At 43.9% G+C, this 14795-nt stretch overlaps 1 protein-coding gene across 1 annotated transcript; it reads left to right on the top strand.

Annotated features, from left to right (window-relative positions):
- Positions 1 to 527: 527 nt before the first annotated feature.
- Positions 528 to 3714, top strand: CCR5 (C-C motif chemokine receptor 5). The gene is made up of 2 exons (NM_001011672.2): positions 528 to 642; positions 2376 to 3714. Exon 2 carries the CDS (start codon positions 2387 to 2389, stop codon positions 3443 to 3445), a length of 1059 nt encoding a protein of 352 aa, NP_001011672.2. The 5' UTR covers positions 528 to 642; positions 2376 to 2386; the 3' UTR covers positions 3446 to 3714.
- The last annotated feature ends 11081 nt before the right edge of the window (positions 3715 to 14795 follow it).

Genomic DNA, 14795 nt, shown 5'->3' with positions numbered 1-14795 from the left:
GCGATCTTTTCAACCCAGTGATCAAACCCACATCTCCTGTGTCAGCAAACAGGTTCTTCACCACTGAGCCAGCTGGGAAGCCCAGGTTTATGGAGGATCACAGGGTCAATGTGAGATGTTCCCCCCACTTTAAAGTCAGTTTCAGTTGGCTTCTGTGGAAGACAAATAGCAAGTGGGTCAGAATCTCTCACCCTCTGAGCCTCCCCATTGATAAGCCCTGCAGTCTAGTACAAATCATTTGTCTCTTGGACAGCAGTTTCTTTCAGTAAAACATGGCCCTTTGACTAGATGCTTATGAATGTTCTAGTTCTAATATCCTTTAATTCCTTCTTTTTTCTAACCATTTGGGTAGTTGGGTGAACTAAGAAGCAAAAAGAAATTGCGTAATCAGGGAAACCCATGAATAAAGTTTCAGATTAGAGATCTATTTTCTAGTCTATTTTAAGCTCAATTTAAGAAAAAAAAAAAAGGACTGTTCTTTGATGATTTTTTGCACAGCCAGATACTTATTCAGTAAAACTCCGCCCCCAACTCAGAAGAAACTGTGCATTTCCTACTTTTATGCTGTCTATATGTTTGACTTGCACAGCTCAGCTGGTCAGAGGAGCTGAGACATCCGTTCCCCTACGAGAATCTCTCTCGGTAAGTCGTCTCTCAGCTAACTTTGCCTATTTCTTAGCGCAGCTTGAGTGATGAGTAAAAGCCTTTACAGGAAACCATAGAAAACATCAGAAATACACCAGGTGCTCACTGAACTATCTTAAAATATAATCTTTAAGTAAGGAAAAAGTTAGAGTTTAGAATCAGTTTCAGACTGTGATAACATCAAAGATACAAAACAGGATTATGAATGAAAGACTATAAAAAGCCTTCACCTTTCAAAAGAAAGATATTTTCAGAGAATAATTACTGGCCAAAACTTTGACAGACATTCCCTTTTGGTTAGGAGAAATAAAAGCTCCTCAGCAGGACGCCCCTGAACATGTGCCCGACCAGAGGCTGCGTCTAAGTCTCCTTTTATTTCTGCCAAGAAAAGAAGGAAGCCTGAAAATTGTCCAAATTGATAACAAGTTATAAGTATCAAATCAATTTTCATTGCACATCTAGTTGATTCTTTTTCTGGCTCAGAATTTAAAGGTGAGATTTTTCTGTGTGCTTTTCCCAGCTGCTTAATCTGAGGTACTGGGAGCTGGAGTCTCACAGGGACTAATTAAAGAAAATTCTCAGTCAAGCAGTGGGACCTAAATAGACCAGGCAAGTTAGTGGGTTGTGAAGGAACTAAGCTAACACAGGACGCATGCTAGGAGATGAAACACTGTCCACTTGACCATTTCTTATGTATTAGGGGAGGGGGTCCTTAATCATAGCAGCTCAGAAACTACAAACACAAACTTCAGAGAAAATGTGAGAACGGCAATCGGGACTTGACAACTGGCTACTGGCTCCTATGACCTTCTCCAGGGACTTGGGCATCAGTCTGTTTCATTTTGAGTACATCAAGGCTCCAGGCTGACAATCCTGCTTGTAGTTCTCTCACCAAGGAGTGAAAGACAGGGACTGTAGCAGATAAGAGTTACAGTGTGCACTGCCTGCCTTCAGAATTAGTTGCTTACTCCCTGTGGGTCTTTGGGGAAGTTACTCATCTTCTCTGTGCTCCGAGGTTCTTATTTGCAAAACGGGGACAATAAACCTGACCTGCCTCACTAAGTCACCTTGAGGATTAACTGAATGAATGAAGTGAAGCTTAGAACAGTGCTTGGTAGGCAGAGTGCCCTTGAGAACTGTTCATTACCACCAGCAAGCTCCTAATGATGCTATGTGTAAGCTAACTCCAGGGAATGACAGCTTAAGAACAGACACGGTTGGACAGTCCCTGACCCAGTTTCTGGACATTGTTATCACAGCTTCATTCACTGCACTTGGCCACGCAACACCCAATTTTATTTGGTGAGAGGGCTGATGCTCTCCGTCTAGTAAACAGAGTGTTAGTCGCTCAGTCGTGTCTGACTTTTTTGATCCCATGAATTATAGCCCACCAGGCTCCTCTGACCATGGAATTCTCCAGGCAAGAATACTGGAGTGGGTTGCCATTTCCTCCTCCAGGAGATCTTCCCAACCCTGGGATCGAACCCAGGTCTCCTGCATTGCAGGCAGATTCTTTACCATCTGAGCCACCACGGAAACCCAAAGCAGAGAAGCTAGCAGCAAACTAATATAAAAAGTTCATTGTTTGACCAAAAAAGGGACTTCAGTTAAATGTAGAAATCTATGTATCAATTTTTAAAACCTACTTTAGTATGTAAAATGGTTTGCATTCACGATGGACTGCTAAGGACATTCTAGGACTTTATAAAAGAGCTTTTCTTTATTTACAGAGTCAAGCAAAATGGATTATCAAACATCAACTCCCCTCTATGACATTGATTATGGGATGTCAGAGCCATGCCAAAAACTCAACGTGAGGCAAATTGCAGCCCGCCTCTTGCCCCCACTCTACTCGCTGGTATTCATCTTTGGTTTTGTGGGTAACATGCTGGTTGTCCTCATCCTGATAAACTGCAAAAAGCTGAAGAGCATGACTGACATCTATCTGCTCAACTTGGCCATCTCTGACCTACTTTTCATCATCACCATCCCATTCTGGGCTCACTATGCTGCAGACCAGTGGGTCTTTGGAAATACAATGTGCCAGTTATTCACAGGGTTCTATTTCATTGGTTATTTTGGTGGAATCTTCTTCATCATCCTCTTGACAATCGATAGGTACCTGGCTATCGTCCATGCTGTGTTTGCTTTAAAAGCCAGAACAGTCACCTTTGGGGCGGCGACAAGTGTGGTCACCTGGGTGGTGGCTGTGTTTGCCTCTCTCCCAGGAATTATCTTTACCAAATCCCAAAAAGAAGGCTCTCGTCATACATGCAGCCCACATTTCCCATCCAGTCAGTATCATTTCTGGAAGAATTTCCAAACTTTAAAGATAGTCATCTTGGGGCTGGTGCTGCCACTGCTTGTCATGATCGTCTGCTATTCGGGAATCATAAAAACCCTGCTCCGGTGTCGCAACGAGAAGAAGAAGCACAAGGCTGTGAGGCTCATCTTCGTGATCATGATTGTCTACTTTCTCTTCTGGGCTCCCTACAACATCGTCCTTCTCCTGAGCACCTTCCAGGAATTCTTTGGCTTGAATAACTGCAGTGGCTCTAACAGGCTGGACCAAGCCATGCAGGTGACAGAGACCCTGGGGATGACGCACTGCTGCATCAACCCCATCATCTACGCCTTCGTGGGGGAGAAGTTCCGAAACTATCTCTTACGGTTCTTCCGAAAGTACTTCGCCAGCCGCTTCTGCAAAGGCTGTCCAGTCTTCCAGGGAGAGGCTCCAGAGCGAGTAAGCTCCGTTTATACACGATCCACAGGAGAACAGGAAATCTCTGTTGGCTTGTGATCTGACTCAGTTTATATCTGCAAACTGTGGGGGAGTAGTTCTTTTCAAGAGGAAATTACTGTCAACAAGGATTTAAGACTTCATCCGTCAGTTTGGCATCAGTTCTAAATATATTAGATATTTCAAGTCCATCAATTCTAGAAAGCCAAACCAAAACATGCTGATGAAATAGCAATCTTCTCACCATCCCCCTCCACATACAATTTATTGGCAAGCTCTCCCCTCACTACAAAAGGTTCAATGTCTTAAAAAAAAAAAAAAAAAAAAAACTTCTCAGAGAATTGTTAATTCCTGAGTTTGGTTACCTGAACAGGAATAACAAAATGAACTGAGGAAAGTATTGTATAGTTTCTTATCTGGGTAGGGCCATAGCCAGGTTGCAAATGTGATTAAAATAGGTCCTTCTCTTGCCATGGAGAGAAAAGACATGCCAGTGATCAGATAAGGAATGACATCTTCCATGCGGGATCTCCCCCAAAAGGTATATTAATAAGTTCCACAGACACTGGTGCCAAAGAAGAGCCCTGTGGTCTGCTGAGAGCTGGGAAGGCTTCTTCACAGAAAAAGGACTGGAGGTCAATGGTCTGTTGGTGGAGAAGGAAGCTGAGCTCCAGGATGCAGGCAAAACTTGGCTGTGGGGAGACAGGCACTGGCTGGGGGAACTCCTGGGACGAAAAATGAGGCTGGCGCATGAGAAAACTGGATGGCATTGCTCATCAAAGTCTGAGAGCAGAGTGGGGAGCCCTGGCCAGTGTTGCAGAAGGCTCATTCCGTAACCAAAGGATGGCCTGGAAAGGTGAGCATTCAGGTCAAGGAGACCAGCAACAATGTGATCAAGTGAGGAGGCTCCACTAAAGTTGAAGCCAGAGATGGGAAGGATGGATACCTCCTCACAGCACTGAGGATGAGAGTCAGCAGAATTTGGGGTGGATTTGACTTGGCAGTGAAGGGCAGAGAGGAATCAGAGACTCCCTAGATTTGAGGCAAGCATCAGAACTGCCCTAAAAGAGACATCAAGCATGGGAGGAGAAGGAGGTTTAGGTCAAAACAGGGGTTGGTGGAAGAGAAAGGGTCCAGTTTTGTAAGCTGAACACCACCCTAGGCAGACAGACCCTGGGCTGTCTGCCGTTGACTGCTCCAGCCACCAGAGCAGTCCTTCCATCCTGGCTCAAACCATGAGGCATCCCCAGGTGGCTCTGAAATACTAGATTTACAAATGCACGAGTCTGAGGTCCAGAAACACTTCCAGGTCAGATATGACATTTGGGTGGTACTGATTACATAGTTAACAAAAATCCAAAGCTTTATAAGCACTGAGTACAGAGGCCCGGAAGAGCTGAGGGAAGCCTAAATGACTGCTATCAATAGATAAAGGGAAGAAGGACACACTCATTTGGAAACAGGTCGCTTCAAGCTTTTTAAACCACAGAATACACAATTTACCAACCTCTGTGCTTCAACCTGAATGTGGGGGCTAGAGATACACATTCCAGATGCATTTCTGAACAAACCTTATCCAAACACTAAGAGACTTCTTTCAAAGGAAGAACTGTGTGGGATTTTTGCAGTTTGCTAGTTATATTATTATTTTGTATATGCCTAAGACTGTTTTGAGTCCAGGGGTAGCTAAGACCACCACTGTAAAGATTAGGTGGGAAAACACAAAGGTATGAGAACCTCTCAAGAGATTAAGATGTCAGAAGAAGAGGTACTACTGATTTTTCTCCAGCTCTAAAGTGTGAAACTTGAGGGTTGTGGCTGTCAATAGGAAGTGACTGGAAGGGTCTTTTGTCTTGCTCTTAAAGTTGTTGAGAGTATACACGTGGCATATGAGCCTCGTCTCTGGGTCAGTTCAAACATTCTGACATATATATATATACACACACACACACATATACATATATATGACATTATTATGTATATAGACAGTTACAAGTTGCTTGAAAGAAAATATGCATCTAATAAAAACTCTAAAAAATAATTGACTGTATTCTTGTTCTTTCAGCCAATGTACATTTAGAATACTGCACATAAAATTGTGAGAGAACTTTTTAAGTAGCTTATTTGGAAAATTTCACACACATACAAACACACATATTGAGGATTACTTTTTCTAATTGTTTTTTAAAGTTGACCCTCTCACTGGGTAAAATTGCCAGAATAATTTGTTTTTAAAGACGCTATCTCTCAGAGTGGAGATCCTGAGCAACTGACCCTGAAAACTTTTAAATTTCAAACTTAATTCTCTACTCAAGCAAAAGAATTGACATGATTCTTCAGAGAAAATCAATGTGTGATTCAACACGTTAGCTGTCTAGGTTGGACAATGGAAAAAACACAATGTTGTAACTTGGTCATTCATCTGTAATCTTGTGTTGCAGACACATGATACAGAAAAAGGTCATCGGTGGCTATAAAGATTGCTTTTGTTTCATTTGACAATCTCTCCCCAAAACCTGGCTGCCATTGCAGTGATGGCAACGGTGTTCACATAGACTTCTGTGCACGTGCCTCCTTCCGTCAAGGAGGACAGGTGCTCTAGGTAGAGGTGACCTACCTGGGCACATTCACACAGTTTTCCCCCTGCTTCCCTCTCCTCTTCCAAGCACACTCTAGAGTCGGTTGCCATTCTAACTTGGAGGTCTGTGACAAGGACAGCTTCTCCCTAACAATCCTGAAGGACTGCCTTCCATCTCACAGGGCACAAGGAGGCATGAACTGAGGTCAGGTGGGAGGGGCTGGGGTTAAAGCAGAGGGAAGGACCAGGGAGAAAGGAGGCCTCCCCTGTAAGATGAAGGTGGCTTCATAGGGAGTTTGGAAGATGTCAGTTTTATGACTGATACACATGTACTTCTCATCCTCTTTCCTGCTAAATAAAACAAGTCCAATGTCAACATGAAGAAAAGCTACCCAATGTGTCTGTGGCCTTCCCAGGGTGCATCTTGTCCCCCATCATGTGTACTCCTCACCACTCATTTGCCTGGATCCTCCACACCCCTGGCTCTGCAGGCCCCTTCACTGCCCACTTTTTGCCCATTGTTTAGATCATAAATGAATGTTAATTCATTGTGGCCCACAGGCTCTGACTTATCTCAATGCCTCAACCCAGAAGCCCTGTCAAGGAGGGGGTTTCGTACATGCCATGGAGAAAGTCAAAGAAAAGGTGAATGTCCTTAGAGGGAGGAATAATGTGCAAATTCATAAATTAGGGTTCTGCTGACATCTGTATTACAAGGGTTCTCAGTAGCAGCAGCTCTCACTGAATTAAATGCGTTGGTATTTCTAGTGACTAAATTAATGTCATTTACTTTAAAATCAAAGGACAGATTCCCCCACATGAACACAGATGTCCAAGTGTTAACCCTTCTTATGAAGGCAGGAGGCTTACCACGGAAGTGAGATGTGAGCCAGAGAACAACTCCTGAACTTCCTAACTGCTCTGGCTCATAGCTTGAAGCATATCCTTTACCAGCAGTTCAGGGTTTGTGCAGAGCATCTATATAACCCTTGGGGTGAGGGTAGACAGAAGAGGCAGAAAGAGGCATTTTCCATAGGTCCTGAACAATTAAATAAACTTCACTGTAAAAATCTTGCTTGTATTTTTCTAATATACTGTCAAACTTTAATATTTTACATTATGTATATGTCTATGCCACACTTTTCATTTTCCTTAATTTATTGTAAGCATTTTTGTAACTCTTATATTTGGCTCCATACTGTTACTACTTTGAGAATAAGTTCTGTGTCACTTTGATTCTGTCATGCTTCAGCAACTTATGTTTGTCTCTTATAAAGTGGCAACTATTTTTTTAAAGCACAGCTTATATGTCGTTTTCAAATTAAATGCAAAGCCATTATGAACCTTGTGCTGTACTGCCCTCCTGTGGTCACTTAGCAAATTAACAAGTGTGGCCAGCAGCCATCCTTGATCAGAGAGATGCAGACGGGGCATTTTTATACTCAGCTATTTCATGTCTGTCTCTGCTGGCACCACAGCTGTTGTGTACAAGAATTATCACCACAACAGGTCGGGGTGGATGATGCACTACTCGTTATTTGTGAAGAACAAGTGGAGCATCAGTGGAGGCCTCACTGATGGAATGGCAACGCACTCCCGTACTGTTGCTTGGAGAATCCCATGGACAGAGGAGCCTGGCGGGCTGTAGTCCATGGGGTCGCAAAGAGTCAGACACGACTGAGCAACTTTCACTGATGCCTGTAGTGAAGGTCCCAGCTGCCCAGAACCAATCTCTGCAGATCTGGCCAATTTCTGGGATTCAGATTTGAAGTCTGTGATGCAGCCTGTGGTTCCGACTTTCAGAAATTCCCCAGGTGATTCTAAGTGCTGCCACAAGTTTGAACACCACTTGCTTACAGCCAGTTGAACTGAAAGCAGGTTCAGGGAGGACTGCCATCTGGACAGGATGCTGCCCAGCCTCAGAGTGGGCAACTTGTGGGCCCAGGAGAGTCTGGACTCAGATCTTTCCATTTTCATAACAGAACACTGACTCTGCCTTCCCCTAGGCTGATTTTAAAAGCATGTAAATCTAGACTTAATTGGCAATATAAAAATAATCTGTATTCCAGGGTCCAAATATTTTGCTTTCATTTCTGGTTTTGGATTGTGTTTTGACCTGTCTGTTCCAAGTGAAAAGTAAATAAAAGTGGGATGTCTGGCGCCCATGCTGAGCTTGGCGGCTTCAAATTCAATAAAGAACACATCAAGGTCTGTCTGAGATGGTTTGGAAGTGAATATAGATTTTGCTTCCTTAGGTAAAAGAATTTTGCCCCCACTGTTTCCGTCTCCCTTCAGTAAGCCCCACCTTTAACCAAGTCCAGCGAAAACCATCATCCCTAAAGAACTGGATAACTCTGGGAGTCCTGGTCAACCCTGCATACGACAATGAAAATTCTGCAGAGAAATAAAGTTTTAGAAGATCATTGCTCCTATTTAGTCTCAAATTGCTCTACTTATGTTTACTACCACTTAGCTAATATTCTTCAAAAATCCCTTTTAAGAAAATTAAAACATTTTCCAACATATGATCAAATCAGGGCTCTGTTCACTGGTTAACTCTCTCCTTTGTGCAGGGTACAAAGAAGAGCCTGGTAGATGAAAGAATAGGTATTTAAAAATCAGACTGACTTCAGCTCAGCCTCAATACTATTATGGGAGTTTGCATAAGTGACTTAAAGACTCTGGATGTCAGATTCCTTTCCTATAATTTGGTGTACTATTAATATCCACTGGGAATTATGCTGGAATATAGTGTCTAGACCAGCACTGTGCAGTAGCATTTTCTGTAATGATGGAAATGCTCTGTATTTGCATTGTTCAAAACAGTGGCCACCAGACCAGTGCAAGATGTGGCTAATGCGAATGTGGAACTAGGCTTTTTATTTCAATTAATTAATTTTTTAATATGGCAAATGTTGGGAAAATAATGGAAACAGTGACAGACTTTATTTTCTTGGGCTCCAAAATCACTGCAGATGGTGATTGCAGCCATGAAATTAAAAGATGCTTGCTCCTTGGAAGAAAAGTTATGACCAACCTAGACAGCATATTAAAAAGCAGAGATATTACTTTGCCAACAAAGGTCCCTCTAGTTAAAGTTATGGTTTTTCCAGTGGTCATGTATGAATGTGAGAGCTGGGCCATACAGAAAGCTGAGTGCCAAAGAATTGATGCTTTTTAACTGTGGTGTTGGAGAAGACTCTTGAGAGTCCCTTGGACTGCAAGGAGATCCAACCAGTCCATCCTAAAGGAGATCAGTCCTGAATATTCATTGGAAGGACTGACACTGAAGCTGAAGCTCCAGTACTTTGGCCACCTGATGCAAAGAACTGACTCATTTGAAAAGACCCTGATGCTGGGAAAGATTGAAGGCAGGAGGAGAAGGGGACAACAGAGGATGAAATGGTTGGATGGCATCACGGACTCAATGGACATGAGTTTGAGTAGGCTCCCAGAGTTGGACAGGGTGATGGACAGTTGGTTATGGACAGGGAAGCCTGATGTGCTGCAGTCCATGGGGTCACAAAGAGTCAGACACAACTGAGCAACTGAACTGAACTGAACTAATGGCCAATACTACATTAATGGACAGTACAAGTCCGGCATACAATAGATACTGATATATATCGGTATTACTTGGACTCTGGCATCAAGGATTCTATGTTTAAATTCTCAAGCACATTACTAAATGTTTCCAAGCTTCACTGTCTTCATCTGTAATATGGGCCTAATAACAATACCTTCCCTATAGATTGGTTCAGAAGATTAAACAGAAACTGCATGCTAACCACTTAATGTAGCACCTGGCACACAGAAGGAACCTCTTGTAACTGTGGGCTACTTTCCTGCTGCTGCTGCTAAGTCACTTCAGTCATGTCCAACTCTGTGCAACTCCATAGACGGCAGCCCACCAGGCTCCCCCGTCCCCGCGATCCTCCAGGCAAGAACACTGGAGTGGATTGCCATTTCCTTCTCCAATGCAGGAAAGTGAAAAGTGAAAGTGAAGTCGCTCAGTCTTGTCCGACTCCTTGAGACCCCATGGACTGCAGGCCACCAGGCTCCTCCGTCCATGGGATTTTTCAGGCAAGAGTACTGGAGTGGGGTGCCATTGCCTTCTCCGGGGCTACTTTCCTAATAATAGCTATTTGCTCTCTAGATTAGAATCCCACTCCCACAAAGAATGCTCTTCACCATGGTAGGTGATCCAGGTTGCTTTCTGTAGGGGAACAGAAGCACTGCACACCTGAGAGGGCTCTTTGGGTGTGAAATCAAACACCAAGGGTTTAGAGTAATAGACAGAAAGGGCCTCCCAACTTTGTGGCAGTATGTTCAATCCATTCGACCTCACGGATCTCCTCTGAAAAGTCTTTTAAGGATAACGAATCTGATCAGGTTTCCGGCTGGATCCAAACCCTATGGCTCAAACCAAAGTGAGAGATGGGGATGTGGATGACAGGTCATTTCCTCTCCCCTATTTCTGGGATTCTGACAGAAGCTTATACACAAGGAGAATCAGAACTAGATAATAGTCAATGAGTCCTGGCAAAGTAACATGGGCAGATATGGCTTAGGCAGGAAGGCAATGGGGTTTCTCACCACTGTCCTCATGAAGATCCAGGACCCTCACCCCAAGGTGTAGCAGTAGAAAAAAACTGCAATCAAGAGACCCCCCCCCCAGCCCACACTCCTCCCGAAGAAGCTGGGACAATCAGGGGTGAGAGAAAGGGACAACATTGGCCCTCCACTGACAGGGAAAAGGGACATGGGCAGAGGCTCTGCCTTCCTTGGGCCAGAACCAGAAACCTGGGGAAATGGGAAATGAGGGGAGTCACCCTAGTACCATTCAGCTGTGCATTCAGTTCAGTTCAGCTGCTCAGTCGTGTCCAACTCTTTGAGACCCCATGAATCGCAGCATGCCAGGCCTCCCTGTCCATTACCAACTCCCGGAGTTCACTCAAACTCACGTCCATTGAGTCAGTGATGCCATCCAGCCATCTCATCCTCTGTCATCCCCTTCTCCTCCTGCCCCCAACCCCTCCCAGCATTAGAGTCTTTTCCAGTGAGTCAACTCTTCACATCAGGTGGCCAAAGTACTGGAGTTTCAGCTTTAGCATCATTCCTTCCAGAGAACACCCAGGACTGATTTCCTTTAGAATGGACTGGTTGGATCTCCTTGCAGTCCAAGGGACTCTCAAGAGTCTTCTCCAACACCACAGTTCAAAAGCATCAATTCTTCGGCGCTCAGCTTTCTTCACAGTCCAACTCTCACATCCATTCATGACCACAGGAAAAACCATAGCCTTGACTAGACGGACCTTTGTTGCCAAAGTAATGTCTCTGCTTTTGAATATGCTATCTAGGTTGGTCATAACTTTCCTTCCAAGGAGTAAGCGTCTTTTCATTTCCTGGCTGCAGTCACCATCTGCAGTGATTTTGGAGTCCAAAAAAATAAAGTCTGACACTGTTTCCACTGTATCCTCCTCTATTTCCCATGAAGTGATGGGACCAGATGCCATGATCTTCATTTTCTGAATGTTGAGCTTTAAGCCACTCTCCCCTTTCACTTTCATCAAGAGGCTTTTGAGTTCCTCTTCACTTTCTGCCATAAGGGTGGTGTCATCTGCATATCTGAGGTTACTGATATTTCTCCCGGTAATCTTGATTCCAGCTTGTGCTTCTTCCAGCCCCGCTTTTCTCATGATATACTCTGCATAGAAGTTAAATAAGCAGGGTGACAATATACAGCCTTGACGTACTCCTTTTCCTATTTGGAACCAGTCTGTTGTTCCATGTCCAGTTCTAACTCTTGCTTCCTGACCTGCATATAGGTTTCTCAAGAGACTGGTCAGGTGGTCTGGCATTCCCATCTCTTTCAGAATTTCCCACAGTTTATTGTGATCCACACAGTCAAAGGCTTTGGCATAGTCAATAAAGCAGAAATACATATTTTTCTGGAACTCTCTTGCTTTTTCCATGATCCACTGGATGTTGGCAATTTGATCTCTGATTCCTCTGTCTTTTCTAAAACCAGCTTGAACATCAGGAAGTTCACGGTTCACGTATTGCTGAAGCCTGGCTTGGAGAATTTTGAGCATTACTTTACTAGCGTGTGAGATGAGTGCAATTGTGCAGTAGTTAAACTGACCTTTTCCAGTCCTGTGGCCACTGTTGAGTTTTCCAAATTTGCTGGCATATTGAGTGTGGCACTTTCACAGCATCATCTTTCAGGATCTGGAATAACTCAACTGGAATTCCATCACCTCCACTAGCTTTGTTTGTAGTGATGCTTTCTAAGGCCCACTTGACTTCACATTCCAGGATGTCTGGCTCTAGGTGAGTGATCACACCATCGTGATTATCTGGATCATGAAGATCTTTTTTGTACAGTTCTTCTGTGTATCCTTGCCACCTCTTCTTAATATCTTCTGCTTCTGTTAGGTCCATACCATTTCTGTCCTTTATCAAGCCCATCTTTGCATGAAATGTTCCCTTGGTACCTCTAATTTTCTTGAAGAGATCTCTAATCTTTCCCATTCTGTTGTTTTCTTCTGTTTCTTTGCATTGATCACTGAGGAAGGCTTTCTTATCTCTTCTTGCTATTCTTTGGAACTCTGCATTCAGATGCTTATATCTTTCCTTTTCTCCTATGCTTTTCTTTTCTTCTTTTCACAGCTATTTGTAAGGCCTCCCCAGACAGCCATTTTGCTTTTTTGCATTTCTTTTCCATGGGGATGGTCTTGATCCCTGTCTCCTGTACAATGTCACGAACCTCCGTCCATAGTTCATCAGGCACTCTATCTATCAAATCTAGTCCCTTAAATCTATTTCTCACTTCCACTGTATAATCATAAGGGATTTTATTTAGGTCATACCTGAATGGTCTAGTGGTTTTCCCTACTTTCTTCAATTTAAGTCTGAATTTGGCAATGACAGAATGTGGTCCACTGGAGAAGGGAATGGCAAACCACTTCAGTATTCTTGCCTTGAGAACCCCATGAACAGTATGAAAAGGCAAAATGATAGATACTGAAAGAGGAACTCCCCAGGTCAGTAGGTGCCCAATATGCTACTGGAGATCAGTGGAGAAATAACTCCAGAAAGAATGAAGGGATGGAGCCAAAGCAAAAACAATACCCAGGTGTGGATGTGACTGGTGATAGAAGCAAGGTCTGATGCTGTAAAGAGCAATATTGCATAGGAACCTGGAATGTTAGGTCCATGAATCAAGGCAAATTGGAAGTGGTCAAACAAGAGATGGCAAGAGTGAATGTCGACATTCTAGGAATCAGCGAACTGAAATGGACTGGAATGGGTGAATTTAACTCAGCTGACCATTATATCTACTACCGTGGGCAGGAATCCCTCAGAAGAAATGGAGTAGCCATCATGGTCAACAAAAGAGTCCGACACGCAGTACTTGGATGCAATCTCAAAAACAACAGAATGATCTCTGTTCATTTCCAAGGCAAACCATTCAATATCACAGTAATCCAAGTCTACGCTCCAACCAGTAATGCTGAAGAAGCTGAAGTTGAACGGTTCTATGAAGACCTACAAGACCTTTTAGAACTAACACCCAAAAAAGATGTCCTTTTCATTACAGGGGACTGGAATGCAAAAGTAGGAAGTCAAGAAACGCCTGGAGTAACAGGCAAATTTGGCCTTGGAATACAGAATGAAGCAGGGCAAAGGCTAATAGAGTTTTGCCAAGAGAACACACTGGTCATAGCAAACACCCTCTTCCAACAACACAAGAGAAGACTCTACACATTGACATCACCAGATGGCCAACACTGAAATCAGATTGATTATATTCTTTGCAGCCAAAGATGGAGAAGCTCTACACAGTCAGCAAAAACAAGACCAGGAGCTGACTGTGGCTCAGATCATGAACTCCTTATTGCCAAACTGAAGAAAGCTGTGCATTAACCATCTGCAATTCAACATGTATTCATTCAGCAAGCATTACGAGGGCCTTCTACACGCAAGACAGCAACCATTCCACAAAAGACAGTTCCTGCCTTCACAAGGTTCACTGTTTAGAGAGAAAGGCAAGCAAATAAACAAAGTGGCCTGGTGTTTGAAGGCAATGAGGTACAGGAAGGAGGCTCTAAGAGTCAGAGCAGGGTAGGTCTCCCAGCCCAAGCACAGGAGCCCAGGGAAGTAAGCCGGCAGGAGGCAATGTGTACTTGAGCAAGGGCTGCAGAGAAGCTCCTCAAGTAGATCACCGGAGAGGGAACAAGTGTGCAGAGGCAACCATGAAAATGGCACAGGCCAGGGGCTTCAAGTGGCACAGCCACTTGATGAGAGGTAGATGGATGGCTAGATGGATTGTAAAGACAAACCACGTGAGTGTGTAAGAGGAGGGGAGGAGGGCATCCCTCTCAAGGGAGGTTAGGAGTGGTGGCCAGTACAGAGGGAGGGCGGGACCAGGTAGTGTCCCCTCCAGGCACTTCCTTTGAGCAGAAGCAAAACAGAAGGTGATGGGGAGCCAGGAATCTCCCCAACACAGTACACAAGTGCATTAGCTATTTATGATTCCATAGCCCCCACTTACTCATTAATTCAACATTTAATGAGTGCCTACTGTATACAACATCTATGTCCAGCTCTCAGGTGTGGATTCTATCCTGCCGGCCACAGGAAACCCTTGATACCATGAGACACCCTCAGCTTTGCTTTTCAGAAAAAGTCTGTAGGACAAAACAAGAGACTCAGAGAAGGAGCAGTGTCACAAACCACATTTGGAATGAAGTTCCTGTGTTCACCAAATGATTTAAGAGTCTGGAGACAGGAGCCAGAGAGTTAAACAGACTATCCCAGAGCACAGAG

This window comes from Bos taurus, chromosome 22 (genome assembly GCF_002263795.3).
Source record: "Bos taurus isolate L1 Dominette 01449 registration number 42190680 breed Hereford chromosome 22, ARS-UCD2.0, whole genome shotgun sequence".
Classification (NCBI taxonomy): Eukaryota; Metazoa; Chordata; class Mammalia; order Artiodactyla; family Bovidae; genus Bos; species Bos taurus.
This window is presented reverse-complemented; position numbering and strand designations above follow the sequence as displayed.

Bases quoted from the DNA above. Each gene is read 5' to 3' on its own strand.
- CCR5 (NM_001011672.2), top strand. From the start codon at position 2,387: ATGGATTATCAAACATCAACTCCCCTCTATGACATTGATTATGGGATG.